At 41.8% G+C, this 17,107-nt stretch overlaps 1 protein-coding gene across 1 annotated transcript; it reads right to left on the reverse strand.

Moving 5' to 3' along the window:
* Window positions 1–1,426: 1,426 nt before the first annotated feature.
* On the reverse strand, window positions 1,427–16,704 carry LOC127356429 (transcription factor MafG-like). Its single transcript, XM_051388156.1, is given in 4 exon segments — window positions 1,427–5,775; window positions 5,777–5,890; window positions 5,996–6,068; window positions 16,504–16,704. Coding segments are annotated over 3 exon segments (489 nt in total). The 5' UTR covers window positions 6,032–6,068; window positions 16,504–16,704; the 3' UTR covers window positions 1,427–5,436.
* Window positions 16,705–17,107: the final 403 nt, after the last annotated feature.

Here is a 17,107-nt window from a genome sequence, read left to right on the forward strand (position 1 = left end):
ACTTCCATCTTGTTAGAACAGATCACAGGAATAGTTTTTTAGGGGGAATATTTCAGACTTCAACAAGTGGGGTGAAATGAATGCCTTTCTCTGTTTGATACAGTAAATATGTGTAGTGTAAGGGAAATCCTGCTATTAGGAGACTGTGGCGTCATCTTGTGGAAAAACCCTGTTAAATCACACAAAGTCTTTACACACAAGTGCCAGCAGAGGGAAACCCAGACCCACATAACGCTAAACTGTGATCTATTTAATAGCCTTGTGTCTGTAGTCTTGCCTCTCCAGTAGTCTGGAGTCTTTTATCTGGCAGGAATGCACACTGGCTTTTTGTCTTATTGCTGGAAAAGCACTGACTGTTTGACAAATCATGGTGTTTGATATGAGGATAGGAGTTGGTGTTGGTCCCTCATATGCACCATCAAAGCAGCTGCGAGTTATTCAAATAACTGCTGATGTGCAAGAGGAAAACACACACCTCTCGCCCAGTGTAGTATCTCCCACAAACACGCATGTCCTCTGCCGTGATGACATTTTGCAGCAGAGGAGCCCCATGCCAAGCTTTTGGCAGTGTAAGACGTGCTAAATGAACGGCCTTTGCTGATGGGGATGGCAACATTAATTGTACAGCGGGGCTGTGGTCGGAGAACTGGGGCAGGCACCTGCTGCAGAAGTGGGTGAAGATGAAGAATGCTGTCCTAGATTGCCCACCAGCTCACCTTAAACCCAACCCGCCAAATTAATCAACTCTTCAGAGGCCATCCGGTTTTGTCTGGGGCAGGCATCCGAGGAGGAAGAGGAGCCTGTTTTAAGGCACAGGTCACACAGACCTGTAGGAGCCTCCTCCATTTAAAGGGAAGAACAATACCACAGTGTGGCAGTGCAGAGGCACTGGGGTTTAGACTTGCCCTGCAGGATGGAGTGGTAAGATGCAGCCTGTCTTCAGCCATCTGTCTCTTTGTCTCTGCATGTTCTCTCATGAGATGTGTTTTGAATGTGCTGGGGTTGAAACGCTTGCTGAGGAGGGGTGATGTTTGATGAGGTGCGCTGAGACAGAGAGAGGGGTCGGGGGGGTTTAGGAGGCCCATAGGGAGCACAGATGACTAACTCACTACTCCTCCTAATCTAGGACAAGCACACCTAGACATCCTTCATGACTCTAATGTTTTACTCGTGTCGGGCCAAAAATATGTCCACTGAGGTTAGCCAAAGTGGGTCGCCCAACGGCTTTTTTTGGATCACAGAAAAAGAAATCGTGCCATCTAAATGATCGCTGTCTTCTAAAACCCACCCTGGACGGCAAAAAAGCCTTCCCCGCCAGTTTATTTTTACAAGTATCAAACTGGGTCAATGACGCCACAGAATATGACAAAACCCAATTTCAACAGTGTTTAAAACGCCTCCAAAGACAAAGAAGTAGTGCTTAAAATCCTTTTTCAAAACATTTTTATTGGTCTTATAGAAAATAAAGTAAGCTGTATCAACAAACATACAATATATACATCAATAACTTAGACACCTCAGAGAATCACGTTTAAATCCACAGTTGTTACTGTATATATGAATACATAGTACTTATCTACAGATTGCAAAAAGTACAATAATTTAATTTATAAATAGTTACAATTAACTATTGTCTGTTTTCATACAAAGTACTGCAATATTTTATTACAACCCATACAGAAAAATAACAAAACAGATTATTAACTTTGTATTACTCGCTTTAGTCAGATTTTCATACCTTTGAAACACAGACCCAACTCCATGGAGTAAGAGGAAAAAACCTGCACAGTCAACTGTATACAAAGCATAATTTCATGAGAAAAAAAAAAAAAAGCCAATGTCTTGAGAGCTATTAAATTCAACTGCCACACAAGTGCTGTTATTTATCCTCTCTAACATGTTGTTTGTAAAAAAAAAAAAAAAAAAACAACACAAAAAAAACAAGAAAATAAAAAAAGCCATAACGAATTAAAAAGGAAATCTGCAGAACAAATTACAGTGTTAAGATCAATTTCAAATACACACTCAACACATAATGAGAAACAGAAATGCTGTGGATGATGCTACAGCAAACAATGAGCATTAATGACTGGTGTAGCAGCAGAGGAACCTCAAACGTACAAAACACACGCACACACACACACGCATACCAAAGAAAGGAAAATATTGCAAGTGGCCCTTGTGACAGAATCTACTGTAGCATCCATTTCACTCAGTGCACCAACATTTAATTAATAGCAATATCTTTCAGTCAGATATCCAAGTCCAATTTATGGATCCTGTAATTCAGCTAGTTTAAAAAGACCAGAGTAATTAGTGAGTAAGGCTTAAGTGCAACTGTTCCATGATTCTTTTTAAAAAAACGCTGCACGCTATTACGGTTTTAACCTGCTAGCTACCATAAACAAGGGCCAATTGCTTCTTCCGTTTAGGGATTTCAAAAATGTGAGGGCAAAATGAAAACACGTTTTACAAAAGAAAACTACAAAACAGCAAGAATTATTAAATAACAGACCATAGTCACTTTGACAATATTGATTACTCTTACATCTACTCTTTCACACCTTTCCACTGAGTTGCATATTAAGGGTCACTTTTTCACAATGGTCATTAATACCTACTGTAGCTACATATTATACACCTGTATGTGTGTGTGTGTGAGAGAGAGAGAGAGAGAGACTCGTCATTCTCTAGCGGAGATTGAGAGGATTGGTCGACGGTGCCACTCGAACACCTTTAAAGACACTTGACACGAAAAAAGATTCACTCCACAAGACTTGCCACAGCAATAAGGACGCCAACATCAATACTGGGCTATGTCAAGAGTCAGATATATATTTTCCCACAGTTAACCAGTCAATGTAGATAGCTAAGCATGTTGACAAAGTGAGGATAGGATACTTGCGCACAGACAGTATAACCAGCACCCAGGTCTGGCACGGAGTTTTGAGAGTGACTGTTAAGATTAACAACTTGCCGACACCATAAGACATTCTGACCAGCAGGAGAGTGAGATCTGGATGAAGTGCATTCTGTTTTAATGTCATTGCACGACTGCTTTCACCTTGAGGTGTAAAAACTCCTTCACTTTTAAATTCCTTTTAGAGGAGCAGGAGAGTGACGCGACACTTGGCACAGAAGGAGCGCTGCTGGCAGCTGCTGTTGATTGTAATTCTACGTGGTCGTGCTGTGTCTCGTTCCGAGTGTGGATTGAAGCCCTTTATGACATGCTTATTATAAAAAAAAAAGGAGACAAAAAAATGAACAGAGCTGCCATCCTTGCCTCCCTTTCCCTTCTTATTTAGAATGGTTTGTTCATTTTTCGAGTGACCTGTTTTGTCCTGAGCAAAACAAGCAGGAGCTTAGTGCATACAAACCCTACCGCTTTTTAATCTGACAATCTGAAGACCAGTGGATAAATTTACACAAGTGATGCTGCACCATTTGGCTGTTAATTTTCAACTGATGCAATCTTCTTATTGATTTTTCAACAGCATTTGGAGGAGAGGGAAGAAGAAAAAAAAAAAAAAAAAAAACACGTCCACAGGTAAACTACAAAACTGCTAACTTCACGTTACATTTAGCCTGTCAAAAGCGAAATTTGATGGGCTATTAATTTCTATTCCTGCGATTTAATTCATACCAATTAGGTGGCTGGAATGAATAGGATAATGAAATTTCCCCCAACAATGAAGAAGTCATTTACTTTGAGGTTAAAGAGGATGTATTTAGAGGGCATCCAGCACCAGGCGAAACCATTATTCAGTTTTTTTTTTCCAAGTGACAGTATCACTTTTGAGCTTCAGGTAAAAGTCTTTTGAGTTAATGTTCACTAATGCCGTTTCACCCAATTCTGTCTTACATGGCTCAAATGTGGTAAACTCTTAATGACGATATGATTTGTAACTAACACCAAGGAAGCGGAGGATATCACAGATGCCAATACGCACAAAGACAATTGACCTTGTTTACACCACCTAGTTTAGCTCTACAGATTTGTTTTAAATAGCACAGCATTGACATCTATACAGTGAACGACACTGCCAACTTGTCACTTACACATCACATCACGCGCTACCCCACAGTACGCGCCTAGTCACTAGAAAAAAGCTATCAGACTTCAATAGTAAGCCACTTTCGGTACAATTGCAAAAAAGATGTCACAGGATTTTTTTTTTTTACATTTTCTTTATCTGTATTTCTATAAACAATGGAAGGTAATCTACCTAGTAATAAAAACCAAGAACTCAACATTAGACAAAGTTTTCTACACCTTAACAATTCAAACAGTAAAGCTTGTGTAAAGATTTTTCTTTTGGAAATATCTGACGGCCCTGTCAACAAGTAATTACAAAAAATGCAATATATATCTTTTAAACAAAACAACTTGAACATATTTTCTCTATGAGCAAAAATTATGTTTCAAAATGTTTGTGGATTTCACTGTCCCCACAAAACACGAGGATATTACTGTTAAAACATTCAGGTTTTCAGATATTGTAGAAGAAACTTGTCATATTGGAATGGCACTCCGCTCTGGAACAATATCATTAAGAACTGCTGATCATTTTTAACGTTTCCACTTAACCATAAATATGCAAGACCTCTTTGTATTTTCAGTGCATACATATATTATTGCATCTACCAGTCATATTGATAATGACAAGTTCATTCAAGCCTGTCACAGATGCATAAACAGAAATGAATGCTGGATTTTGAGAGCATTATTTCATGCTTATATTCTTGACAGACGACCAACAAAATCACAAATTGGGACTAATTTACTAGTTTTGGGTTAGTCAGGCTGTTTTGAAGACATCTGTAGCATCCACACCAAAAGTTTGTGACCATTTGTTATTCATCCCATTTTAAGTCAGTGCATAATAACAAGCAAAAAGGGATTCATAGTGAGATATGTGCTGGCTCTTTCTTCGGCTTATGTTGGAGTAATGTCTGTAATTTATTATCACACTGGTTGTTTTGGAGACTTTAAAAATGCCAATTCTTAGGACGGAAAAATCTCAGTGCTCAGTCTTAAGGAAACAGACAACACATACTGTCCCCTATCAAAAACCAACAAGCTGTTAACAGTCTGAACTTGATGCCACTTTGTACTTTTTAACACCAAATATTGCCTTCTTGAATATTTGTACCTACAATCTGCTTTTTAAATGAAACATTTCAGTATTGCCAATAGGTCGCCATTCTTCAGTCACCGACTGCGTACAATTTGATTGTGTCACCCTAAAGCACAATATGTCTGCTGACAGGTGCAGACTGCTGAGTCATACTTTGAGAGTGAATTTGGGAAGCATATTGTTAGTGTTAGTGACAAGGGTTAAAACTGAGAACTTACACAGGTAATCCTGCATGCGCCATGTTACAATGCACTGACTAGTTTAGTCTTGAAAATCTTCCTCCCGCCCCTTTCTGCTACTACGATCGAGCCTCCGTTTTGGATTTGACGATGGTGATGACGCTGGTGGCACCTACTTTACCAGGGATGAGGGGCCCTATGACAGACGCCATGGGTCCCCTGGCTGAGGTGACGGGGTTGCGGGCCACAGTCCTGGCAAAGCTCTGCAGGGCCTCATACTTTGAACGCAGAGCGTCCAGCTCCACCTTCATGCTGGCATTCTCTGTGGCCAGCTTGTCCACTTCCTGCTGCAGCTGAGCCTTTTGCTTCTCCAGCTCCTCTTTCTGGGTGACACGCTTCACCCGGCAGCTGGCAGCATAGCCCCGGTTCTTCAGGGTACGCCGCCGCTGCTTCAGCTGGAAGGATTTCCTCCTTCGTCAGGCCTCGTAAATGCTGGTTCAGCTCCCGGACTGACATGGTCACCAGCTCGTCGTCTGTCAGGCTGGTGCCATTTTCCCCTGGCTCCCGCTTCACCTGGGGATGGGGATTTGTTAGTGTTGGGTTTTATATTAGCATTTAACATTTGGCAGCTACCATTTTTTCCCACTTTGACAAATTTAATTCATGCATGCTAATTACCTTCAAGGCCTTGTTTCCCTTGTTTGTGGTAGTCATGCCACAAGAGCCGGGTCCACCTGTACTGCTGGTTGGTCTGTGGATAAGAAAAGCCGCCATCAGTATGTAGAACTATGCCACCAGAAAAAAAAAAAAGAAAGCTTGGAGGAAAAACATTTACGTGCAATTCACAAGAAAGTATTTTCTGGCAGAGAAGCTACAGCATGACTAAGTCCTTCAAATACACAAGGCACAAAGTGGGTCAAGGACATAACACTTCCTTGTAAGTGATGCCAAGTCCGTTCAGCGAGTGGTACCTGGACTATAACTGCACCTGCCACTACGAACAAATAACGTGGTGGTATGCATTTCCCCCTCCAACATAATGTCTTTCGCTTGAATCCTGCACTGCATTCAAACTGCAGCGTGGCAAGTCACAAGGAGGATGACATTTAGTTGGCTGGCAGCGATTCACAACGATTTCTTGGAAAACAAAACTCAAGTGAAGTCACTTTCATTAAGTGCAGCCTCTCACAGCAGAAACAGCCGAGGACGTGGATGGACTACAACAAAGCCTTCAGTCTTTCTACTGTACATACGACCTGAGCTAAAATACATCAACTGGAGGGACACAGGGCAGACTTTCATCTACTGTACAAGCTAGTCTAGACAGTCACACTGTCAGACACAGATGTGGCTGCTGTGTGACTATAATCCAGTAAATTAATAAAAAGGTGATATATGCTGTAACTACTGCAGAGCTTCATTTACCATCCAGAATAACAGGTCTGCACTGCAGTTTATTCTGTCATGTCAGTACTGAGGGAACACCAAGAGAAGCCGTGCAGGCGAGAAATCTAACCTACTGGTGTTAAGTCAGACAGAAGGTTGGGTGCCCTCCACCGTCTGAGCTCTGTCTCAGGATAAGTACGCACACACATAAACACACACGCTGTTCTGGCCCTGGGTGCTTTACACTACACACGGTAAATGCTGTGTCAGCGACACAGGCACCCACCACAGTCAGCCCAGCCAGCACATTGCCTCTGTAAGCTGATTTACACAGCCCGGCACAGTATGTTTGTGTTGAGCACATAAACAAATGCATGTGGGCTCTTACAACTTTTTTTTGCATCAAAACAAGAAACAAAATAATCCCTAAAAAAGAACTACTGTCAAGTGTGTGCATGTGTTTATAACCTACATGCCCACTAAGCCAGTCGTCATGTATATGTATGATGTGTGCAGAATGCTCAGAAAGGGGTTGGGGGGGGGGGGTGTAAAGAGACGAGTCTTAGCTCTGAAGTGCACTAAGATGGCCAGGATATTTCCATGGCAACAAAAGGGTGCTACAGGTGGACTGGTCACCTGAGCCAAACAGGGAGAGACAGACGCTTGTTAAAAATGACCTGAATACGACACTATCACACAGGCTGGGGACATAACATGAGGTCAGATTGTGACTCGCATTCTTGATGCTTTCACTTCAAAAAGTCCTCTGGCTCATAATAAAACAGCAATGCTTCTCAGTGCTGCAGATGCCCATATAAAAAGCCTTTCACGTTCTGCAGAGGACTTTTTAAATGTGATACTTTCATCCCTGTTGGGCTGGCTATGAATAGCTGACTGATAGTAACACCTACCTTTCACCGGCCTTTGTGGTGACTCATTTCCAGTAAGCATTTGGACCACAGATGCAAAACATAATGGGATAATGGTCTGCCTGATGATGCACAGATAATGGACAAATAGACAGGAAAGTACTCCACTAATAGCTACTGGGATGAGAGCAGGAAAAAAGGCTGCTTCTTCCAAATTTCACATAAGCCTGTCATTTTCCCCTCAGCCGCCTAGACCCAACATTGTTCAATAACCAGTTGGAATCTTGAAAATGCAGAGAGATGGCACATTGTCCAGGTTGGAGAGGCATATTTGGTCACACAGCTGTGGTAGGGTAACATAGTAGGCATGGCTTGGCATGGTTGAAAGCTCACCATATGACACTGTGGAAGGATTGCGCCCAGGCTGCAACCCTCCAGCACAGGCTGCTGCCAACAGACGGCTACCAATGACAGGGCATGGCAGCACAACACAGACAAGGTCCAATGCACAGCTGCTCCCTTCCACTACCAGGCATGTCATACCTCACAAAGACAAAGAGGCTTGCTCACACAAACACACACAGACAAGAAGAAATGAAAAACACACCTGTAATTTCTCCCCCCCCCAAAATAAAATAAAAAAAAATAAAGTGGCAGAGACATGTCATACTTGCTGCACTGATTTGAGAATGCCCTTGCATTTGACAAGTACACCCTCTAAATAGTCCCCATCGAGAACAGAACACACCAATGTCTTTCTTGTACGCATTTATTATTTCCTATTAATGATTTCAGGTCTTTTGTGTGCGCCTAGCAGGAGGAGCAGGAGGCGGAAGCTGCAGCTCGGAGCACAGGGGCAGCAGAGGTAGGGAGCAAGCGCAGGGACACAGACGTCTTTTGTAAGGGCTTGCTGAATTTTTATGAATCGCCTGGAAGAACGCTGACAAATCAGAGCTGATTGCTTGTGGAGGAGAGACATCACACCCACAGGAAATAGAAATTGCTGAGTGTGGTCACCCAGAGAAAGGGAAGGAGGGGATGGTGAGAGAGACGGACAGAGAAAAGAGAGAGAGAGGGTGAGAAGAAAAGAGAGAGAGAGAGAGCAAACAGCCTTGTGAAAAATGCACGCTCGACACATTTGGAGGAGCTTGAGAAGAACAGGTTGAGGAGTAAAAAAAAAAAATACTGATCTCAGCAAGGACCAAAACCAAGGTGCCAATTAGGAAGTTGTGAAGTTGAACTAACACGACGCGAGCAACCCAGCCACCCTTCAAAAGCTGTCTGTGTTCATCTAGATCTATAGAGGGCAGCTCGCGAAGGTGGGGTCGGCTTAGGTTGAGACTCAAGGGAGGGGGGGGACTGGTGGGATAAATGCTGATGTGACATGATAGGTCCGGCCTTGAGCCCGTGTCGTGCTTTAATGATCTCATCGCCTCCACAGGAGCTCTCCAGGGGGGCTGCCAAGGATGGACACCATTAGCTAGGGGACCCTTTGTTGAGGGGGAACCGAGGCTATAGCATCCATGCACTGCGTCCCCCTGATGAATATTTATCACTGTCGTTGGCTGCCTAAGGTGGGGGTGGCAGACAGGGGGCGGGGGTGGGAAGCTGAATAAAGATGCTCAGGAGGTGATTCTTCAAGGATACATCCAAGGCTCTTCCATCAACGGCTGTCTCAAAATGGCGGCAGGCTGGTGGGGGCGGCGAGTGGGGGGGTGGGAGAGACGGGTAGGCGAGTGGGGGTGGATTTCTGGTACTCGAGGTGGCACGCATGGTGGTTCAGGGCTGCAGGGAGAGCCAGCTCCACTTGACAGCAGTGTAACAAGATTATCAGGGCCATAAGAGCAAACAAAAACCCCAGCAACCTGCCTCAGAATCCAGATTACGACAGCGCCTGCTCTCTGAATACTAAACATGGCTGGGGAGGACTAACGGGGCGCAGGCTTTACCGAGACATGAGAGTGGATTCTATATCACATAGATAATCACATGCACATGTATCCACACAGAGACAGTTAACCAGAAAACCACACAAGCACATAGAAATTTAACTTGTCATGATCAATTCCTGAAAAGAAGCGTCCGAGGCACTTGGCACTGGCAGCTTGCTAATGAAGTGAATAAAAACTAGACAGTGGAGGTGCATGCTGATGAAAGACTGTTTTCAGGAAAAGCACAGGCAGCATCCAACAATGGCAACTCAGTTCTGTGAAACTAACAGCTGAATATCATCTCACACCAAACAATGCATTTCACTCCAAAAAAGAGAAGGACGCACAATGTGGCTCATTTTGCTCATATGCCTAGTTTAAAAATGTTTTAGTTCCTCTGCTTTGACCAATCCAGACTTGTAAAGCCAAGAGAAGAGACAAATGGTCCAAATGTAAATTAGGCCTCAGATGATAGGACAGCTTAGCCTTGTTTTCAATCCATTGTCTTTGCAAAAACCTGCACATCTTAGACCATTAACACAACACAAAAGAAAGGAGCTGGATGTGAAGTCAGTACGAACACCTATTCAGTTTCCCTGATCAATAATGTATGAGACTTGTAGCCTCTCGCTCCATTATCATGGACTTTCCGCAGGAAATAGAATGACGATGACCACAAAGATACTGAAAAAGCACATGATGAGATAAGAGTGTGAAGAAAAATAAAAGAAATGTCAGCACTTTCTCACGATGCTGCGGCTCATTAATTTATGCTTTGTGCTTATTTGCTTTCTTGTCCACTTGCTCTACCAGGGTGGAGATGCTTAATGCAGTCATCCAACCTTGTCACCCTGTATGCCATAAATAGCCATTCTCAACACTTCATGCCAGATCAGAGCCACTACTTTTACTCCCTCCCTTCTCGTTTGGAGTTGAAAAGATCGCCTAGATATTCAGATCTAATCATTCCTCCCTTCAGCTGAGTGAAGTCAATTATCAAGCAGGCTGCATGTGTTGGGCGCCATTTAACTGCAAATTAAAAACCAGACTCCACTGATAGCTCTGGAAGAGTTACTGGAAGACCGATGTAAACTTGTGCATGGAGAAAAACGGTGTGCGAGTGTGTCTGTGTGAGAGAAAGGTACGATGGGAAGAAGGGAGGGAAGCTATTAACTACTAAGTATTTAGAGCGTGAAATAAGAGTGACAAAAAGAGGAAGAGGGGAAATCATTCAGCGGCTTTCAGAGGGAAATGTGATACGCTTGTAGTAGAGGGGAAATACTAAGCCAATACTTTTGACCAGCGGAGGTTCACGGCAACGCTGAAATAGCAGTTATCAAAAATCTTCTGCCTGCCTTTTGGATTGGCTGACCCTTAGAAGAATATATACACAGTATGACTATAATTGATTAATTAAACAGTTGTTAGCAATAGTCTGTTGTCACCTGCAAGTCAACATAGATAAAAAGACAGGTGCTGAATATGAGATTTAATCACTATAATAAACATTAATAGAAATTTGTTCTGAAACAAAATTTGTGATTGATGTTTTATCTGAGGATTTAGTGACTCTTACTCCCTTTTACCACAAATTGTAAGTGGAGACTTGAAAAAGACTGAACACAGTGAATTTCTACCTGCTGCATAACGAACCCAGGGAGAAAGTGCATGGGCGCCCATGATTAGACACTCATTATTTATTTGAAACCAAACCTGGGTCAGTCACGATGTAGCCTACAGGTTTCTAATTATTGTTTTTAAATAATCAAAATTACAACTGATAATTCTCACCCTGGATAATTTTTGCAACACGATTATATTGATGAGAAGTCAATGTAAAGAAGATAATAATCATAATAGTTACATTTACATTTAAAATGCTAAATAGTTCAATAATTCCTAAACTAAAATAATTAAATTCAATTACATTTTATTTGTATTGCGCCAAATCATAACAGAAGTTATCTCAGGACACTTTTCAATATAGAGCAGGTCTAGACCGTACTCCTTATAAAATTATTTACAGAGACCCAACAGTTCCCACCACGAGCAAGCACTTTCAGGATTAAGGTTTTAGGCTAACAATTATCTAGTCAAACAAATTAATTCTGTTCTACTTTTCCCAGACAATAAAGAGATAAAAGATACATATCTGTAGATATTCTGTAACTTCACGTAGCTTCCTGGTGCACAATATTCCACATTTGATAATCATAGTTTTCGTACAGTTGGATATGCAGGACTGAACACTGATCATTTGTCAAAATGTGAAAATAGACACCATAACATGATGTGCTATAATAAACGTTGGCACTCAAAGTCCCATATGGAACCTAGTAGGTTATACCATGCAGAGGAGCATGTGGTACATTCATGTCTGGAATTTGCATCCAGTTCATGTGGTCTAAAGTGAAAACATGAATCACAGCCCTCAAGTGATTTTGTATTTTCTGAAATCACTGATAATGTGAAGCTTATTTAAAGGGACTCGGGTTAGACCGGTTTGCATTTACCAATCTATTCCATACATACAGAATCTATCTCCAAGCTCAGTAGCTGCTGTTTACTTTCACAGCTTCTCTGTTATAAGAGCAATTGGACAGGAGAAGAGACTTCACTGGCCTTCCACAGCATCTGCCTGGAGGACTTGATTAAACAGGAAGAGAATAGCTCTTGATACTTCGGCCTTGCACTGGCAGAGGAAGTATGGGTTGCAGGCAACCCACACACGGCAAAATATCAGGAGCTTTACTACACTGGTTGCATACATATTAAAAGCATATCGCATTGACCCCACAGCTACAACACAGCATTTGCAGCACAAAAGGCTAAACTAGAGCAGTTCAACACATTTTAATGCTAGTGAAAGTAAATTAATACTGAATTAATCCACGTCTTTGATTGGTATCACTGCACAGCTATGATTTATCTTCAATTAAAACACCATTCTGTGAAAAGGCCATCAAACAAACAGAGCTCAGCAGCATCACTGAATTAAAAACAAAAACAAAAAAAACTAAAGAAAACAAATGTATCATCTTACTTTTCCTGTGGAGTGCTTTGATTCAAGTGCAGTCAGTTATTACCTGAAAGTAACAAAGATGCTAATTTCTATTAATAACACTGCCAGCGCTCAGTTCAAATTATGCCAAGTGATTGATGATGTCTGCCTACAGGATATTTGATGGAGCCTCACACTTCATGTGGTTGTCCAAAAAAAAAAAAACCCAATTACGTCAGAGGAGAATACAGCCTGAATTAATAACAATGCGTTCAGTAAGAATTTTAACTCAACCTCTACTGATTAATGCAATCTGTGGCGTTCTCTATGTAACCATCCTCCATTACAAATTTGATCAAAGAATGTAGAAGGAAAAAAAAAATATGGTTAAATGGTCTAATGGTTTAAAACATTTTTTTGAAAGGGTAAGGTCACAAGTTTGATCCCCACAGCACCCAGTGTGTTCATCCATAGATGAGCTGAAATACTCTCCTTCTTTCTGCTCACTGTGTACCACAGCTAAATAACACATAACTGAATAATTACCAAACAAATACCCTTTTATATCTTTTATTTGTGTCACTTTGCTTTTGTAAATTAGGATTTTTAAAAATATAAATCAATACCTCATATTTATAAAATTTGATTGTTAGCATTTTGTAAATTAAACTGGCTGGACAAAGCAAGTGATAAAAACAAAAATATATAAATGCTGCATCCTGCTGCATAGCTTAATTTAATCAGGTAGAGTACAAATAAAGTAGGCATTTATTTGGGAAACCCACACTCATTTCCAAAGAATCTGTTACTTATGTCCAGAAATAATACAGGCAGTACTAGTGTCAGTTTAATGATCTGCCTGAGCTCCTTTTACAATGTGGGTTACACACTGCTTATCTTAGAACAAGGTCTCACTATCTTTAACCTCCTTAAAATTGTTTATACATATCCAGAATATATCAGAACATAGGGAGAATTTTGTCTCCTAAAATTCTCAAAAATGCCTGGAAACTGTTTTTGTCTTCCCTGTGTCGTTCACTGGTATCATTTTTACATAGCTTCTTGAACAAGAATAGGTACGGTTAAATCACTTGTTTTTAATGTCAGTTCAACGCTGATGTGTCTCAAACATTAATCAGCCGAGATAAAAGTAGGTTACATGAAAAACAGCAGCCGGTGCACGGCTCTGGTGCTTATGCTCTCCATGTTCTGTCCAACATTGGCTTATCTAAATTATAAACACACGGAGAGCGGTAATGAACATGCCAAGTCTAACTCAAGTTCCAAACAGAAATTCATCAAACACACTTGCTACTCTGTCTGGATGAAAGTATTACTTTGAGAAGTGGAGCGGGCATATCGCAATGCTAAGCAATCATAATCCGCACTACACTTGCAAGAGGTTTCATCACCAACATTCCCTCCCTATTGCAAAAAAAAAGGGGGGAAAAAAACTATATTGATCTTTTTCTCCCTTCCTTCCAGGCATTCCCATTTCCCCGTGCAGCTTAAGCAGCACTTTTGTGGACAAATCCCACATTTGTGTTCCTTTCTGGAGGCTATTAATTGTCCTGAATAGGCGTAACTACTCCCAGGGCACATCTGTGTTGGCCATACAGAGGTGTTGGTGGCCAGACTATGCTCTATGCTGTGTAAAGTCTTGCCTCGTGTTTCATCAACCTCAAATATCCTCCTCTCCCCTCCACCGCCTGCCCATTCTGAGCAACGCCACTGGGTATGAGTTGTGCACTCGGTTCACCTCTGTGGTACCCAGCCTTATTTTATCTTCGCTACCTCAATGCAAGAGGCTATAAATCTCAGAGCTGATCCCCACCACTCCCTGCCTCCATCCACACACAATTGCCATCCCCATCGGGCTCTTATATGGGCCCTCATCTGTTCTGGTTACCTGCAGAGAAAGGCAGAGATGGGCATTACGCTTTATTGCAAAGCCGAGCTTCTGATGTAGGGCTGGCCTGTCTGCTAAACACACTTCAATGCCCTGCTCGCATGAACAGAGATGATGAAATAAGTTGGATATCTGAGCAAGAATGGGCAACTTCTATCTGTTTAGCCCTGCCTATATATGCTCAACAGTTTCCAAGGTGACTTTTCAAATTGCACAGAGATTCTCCATGGATAATTCATTACCTTCCCTCCATAAGCGTGCACTCTAATAGGCAGCAAATTTCATCATGTCACACACAGGGAAACAAGAGCATCTGCCAACCCAAAATAAAAGAAATGAAGTGTTATACTGCATTAAATAATGCCACAAGCAAGCTGGTACTCTATAGTATTTAGCATATCATTCAATAACAAGAAATAAGGCATTTACAGCACACCACACACACCAAAATACCTATTTCCTACAGCAGCATTTCATTTCAAATACTACCTAAATTATGTGTTGTTTTCAACTTCCCATACATCCCATAATTACACATGACCCAATTTAAACAGCCACTCATTGCAGAACTCCATTATAACAACACAGGCATAATATATTGCTTATCATGCATTTTTAAAATGGATTTGACATCGCACTTGACACTTAAGCACTTAGTCTAAATGTACTCACACCCTGTTTGTTGATGTACATCATGACAGCACTGCAATAAAATGCACATTCTCTGCTGAATGTAGATGAGGCTATTGATAAATGCATGATGGTCATCACTTGATGCTCATGGTTTGATGACCGACTTGCACGACAGATCAGCACCATTTCGATCCATCTCTTTAATAACGGCGGCTTGGTGATAAACATCGACCCTTATCCACCGAGCAGACCTTTGTCCGGTGGTGCCATATTTCGGGGTGGATTCTGAGAACGTCTAAATACATCATTGTGATGATTCAGCACGATAAAAAAAAATACCGCTACTTGTTTATTGGCTCTGATGATAAAATAATACTGTGGTTAACTGTCTGGTATTATAAAAAGCCAAGGACGGCGGGGTTTTGTGTAGCTCTCCCATTGTTACAATTTAACCAGTGGTTAAATGAATTGTCACTTCAGGTGAACCAATTCAATACGAAACGATGGTTACTGGAAGCATTTTCCTAACAGATTAAATCAACGCATTGCATTTTAAAGCCGCACACAAAGCACCACACATTGCTCCGATTTTAACCATCACATTCATGTTTGACAGAAATGTCATGAGGGGAAAAATAATGAAAAAACCAACCTGATCTCGCTAAACCGCTGCCTCGGCTCGCTCTTGCTCCTTCTTTTTTTTTTTTTTTTTTCACAACGAGGTGATGAAGCAGCAGGTTTGAACAGCAAAGAAGCGCATGAGTTGACAAACCACCACAGAAGCGCTGCGATACAGTGGACGCCGCGGCCAAACTATTGATCACAAAGGTAACCTAGTTACACAGTTCTGACATTCCACGACTCTTGTCTCCAACCTCGCAACGCCTGCTTGTGAAAGTGGCAAACAACTCCCCGCCTACAAAACAAGCAGGCGAGGAAATCCCCGTGCTCAGCCTTCCTACTATAACTGTAGCATTACAGCGCCACGAGCGATTCCTCAACCTGAGGGAGGAAATCGCCGTTTAGGCGCGAAGCGGCTCGCTGCCTCGCGACGTCAACCCCAAAATCTGAATGACATTTTTTTTGTTTGTTTTTTTTTTTTTTTTTTTTTTTAATCGGAGCTCACGAGCGCGTACAAAAGATTAGCTGCCATCTCAGCATAGTAGGAGCTCGAGCGTCGTCGGTTCCCAACGACTACACAAGCATTTCCGGTACATCCTTTTCAAAATAAACCCATCACTCGCGGGGACGCGTGTGTTTTACCGGTCGAGTGAATGCGGACACTCTTAGTTTGAAAGCCCACGTCTGATGTACGTCAGGCTACCTTGACGAGGGTCGGTGTTGCGAGGCTAGGTATGCTAGCCCACGGAGCTAGCCGCGGCCAGCTTGTCAGCGGCGAGGCGAAGGCATGCACACTCAGCATAACAACACCGACTCTGTTTGGTTTACAGACCCACCTGACTTAAAAATGACGCTCTCCGAAGCTGCTGCTGTCAAGCTCCTCTTCTTCTACCGTCACGACGGTGAGCAAACATTAGAGGCTCAGTTAAATGTCGGTTTCACTGACAGAAGCGATAGCGCTTCCAAATGCCAGCTCGTGCTCTCCTTGTTGATTCCTTTCTCTTGTATCGAAGCCAGACGTCATCGTGTTTGGTCACGTGCCTTCATTCATGAAGGATCTTCTTCCTCGCAAGGAAACAAACATTTTAAGCACAAATATACCACCTATTGTTACACTGTTAGGCGACTGGAAAAAGTGAAGTGCGTGGCAAGCGTACACAAATAAATCTAATGTGTTTTCAATATTTAAAAAGGTTTTTTGATAAGGTCAATTTCAGAGCATCATAACATGTAGTATTTAGCATATTTTAAAAACGTTTTAAGTAATCAAATATGTAAAGAAAATATACTTTTTAATTGCATATAATACAAGTTGACCTGTAATATCATGTTGTAGAGCTTTCCACTTTACTGCATACCACCTGAACAGTATTGTTAACTGTAAACTACCATCAGAAAATACATACAAAGCCATATCAACCACAGATATTGTAATTATTA

The sequence above is a fragment of the Dicentrarchus labrax genome, unplaced genomic scaffold (assembly GCF_905237075.1).
Source record: "Dicentrarchus labrax unplaced genomic scaffold, dlabrax2021, whole genome shotgun sequence".
Taxonomy (NCBI): domain Eukaryota; kingdom Metazoa; phylum Chordata; class Actinopteri; family Moronidae; genus Dicentrarchus; species Dicentrarchus labrax.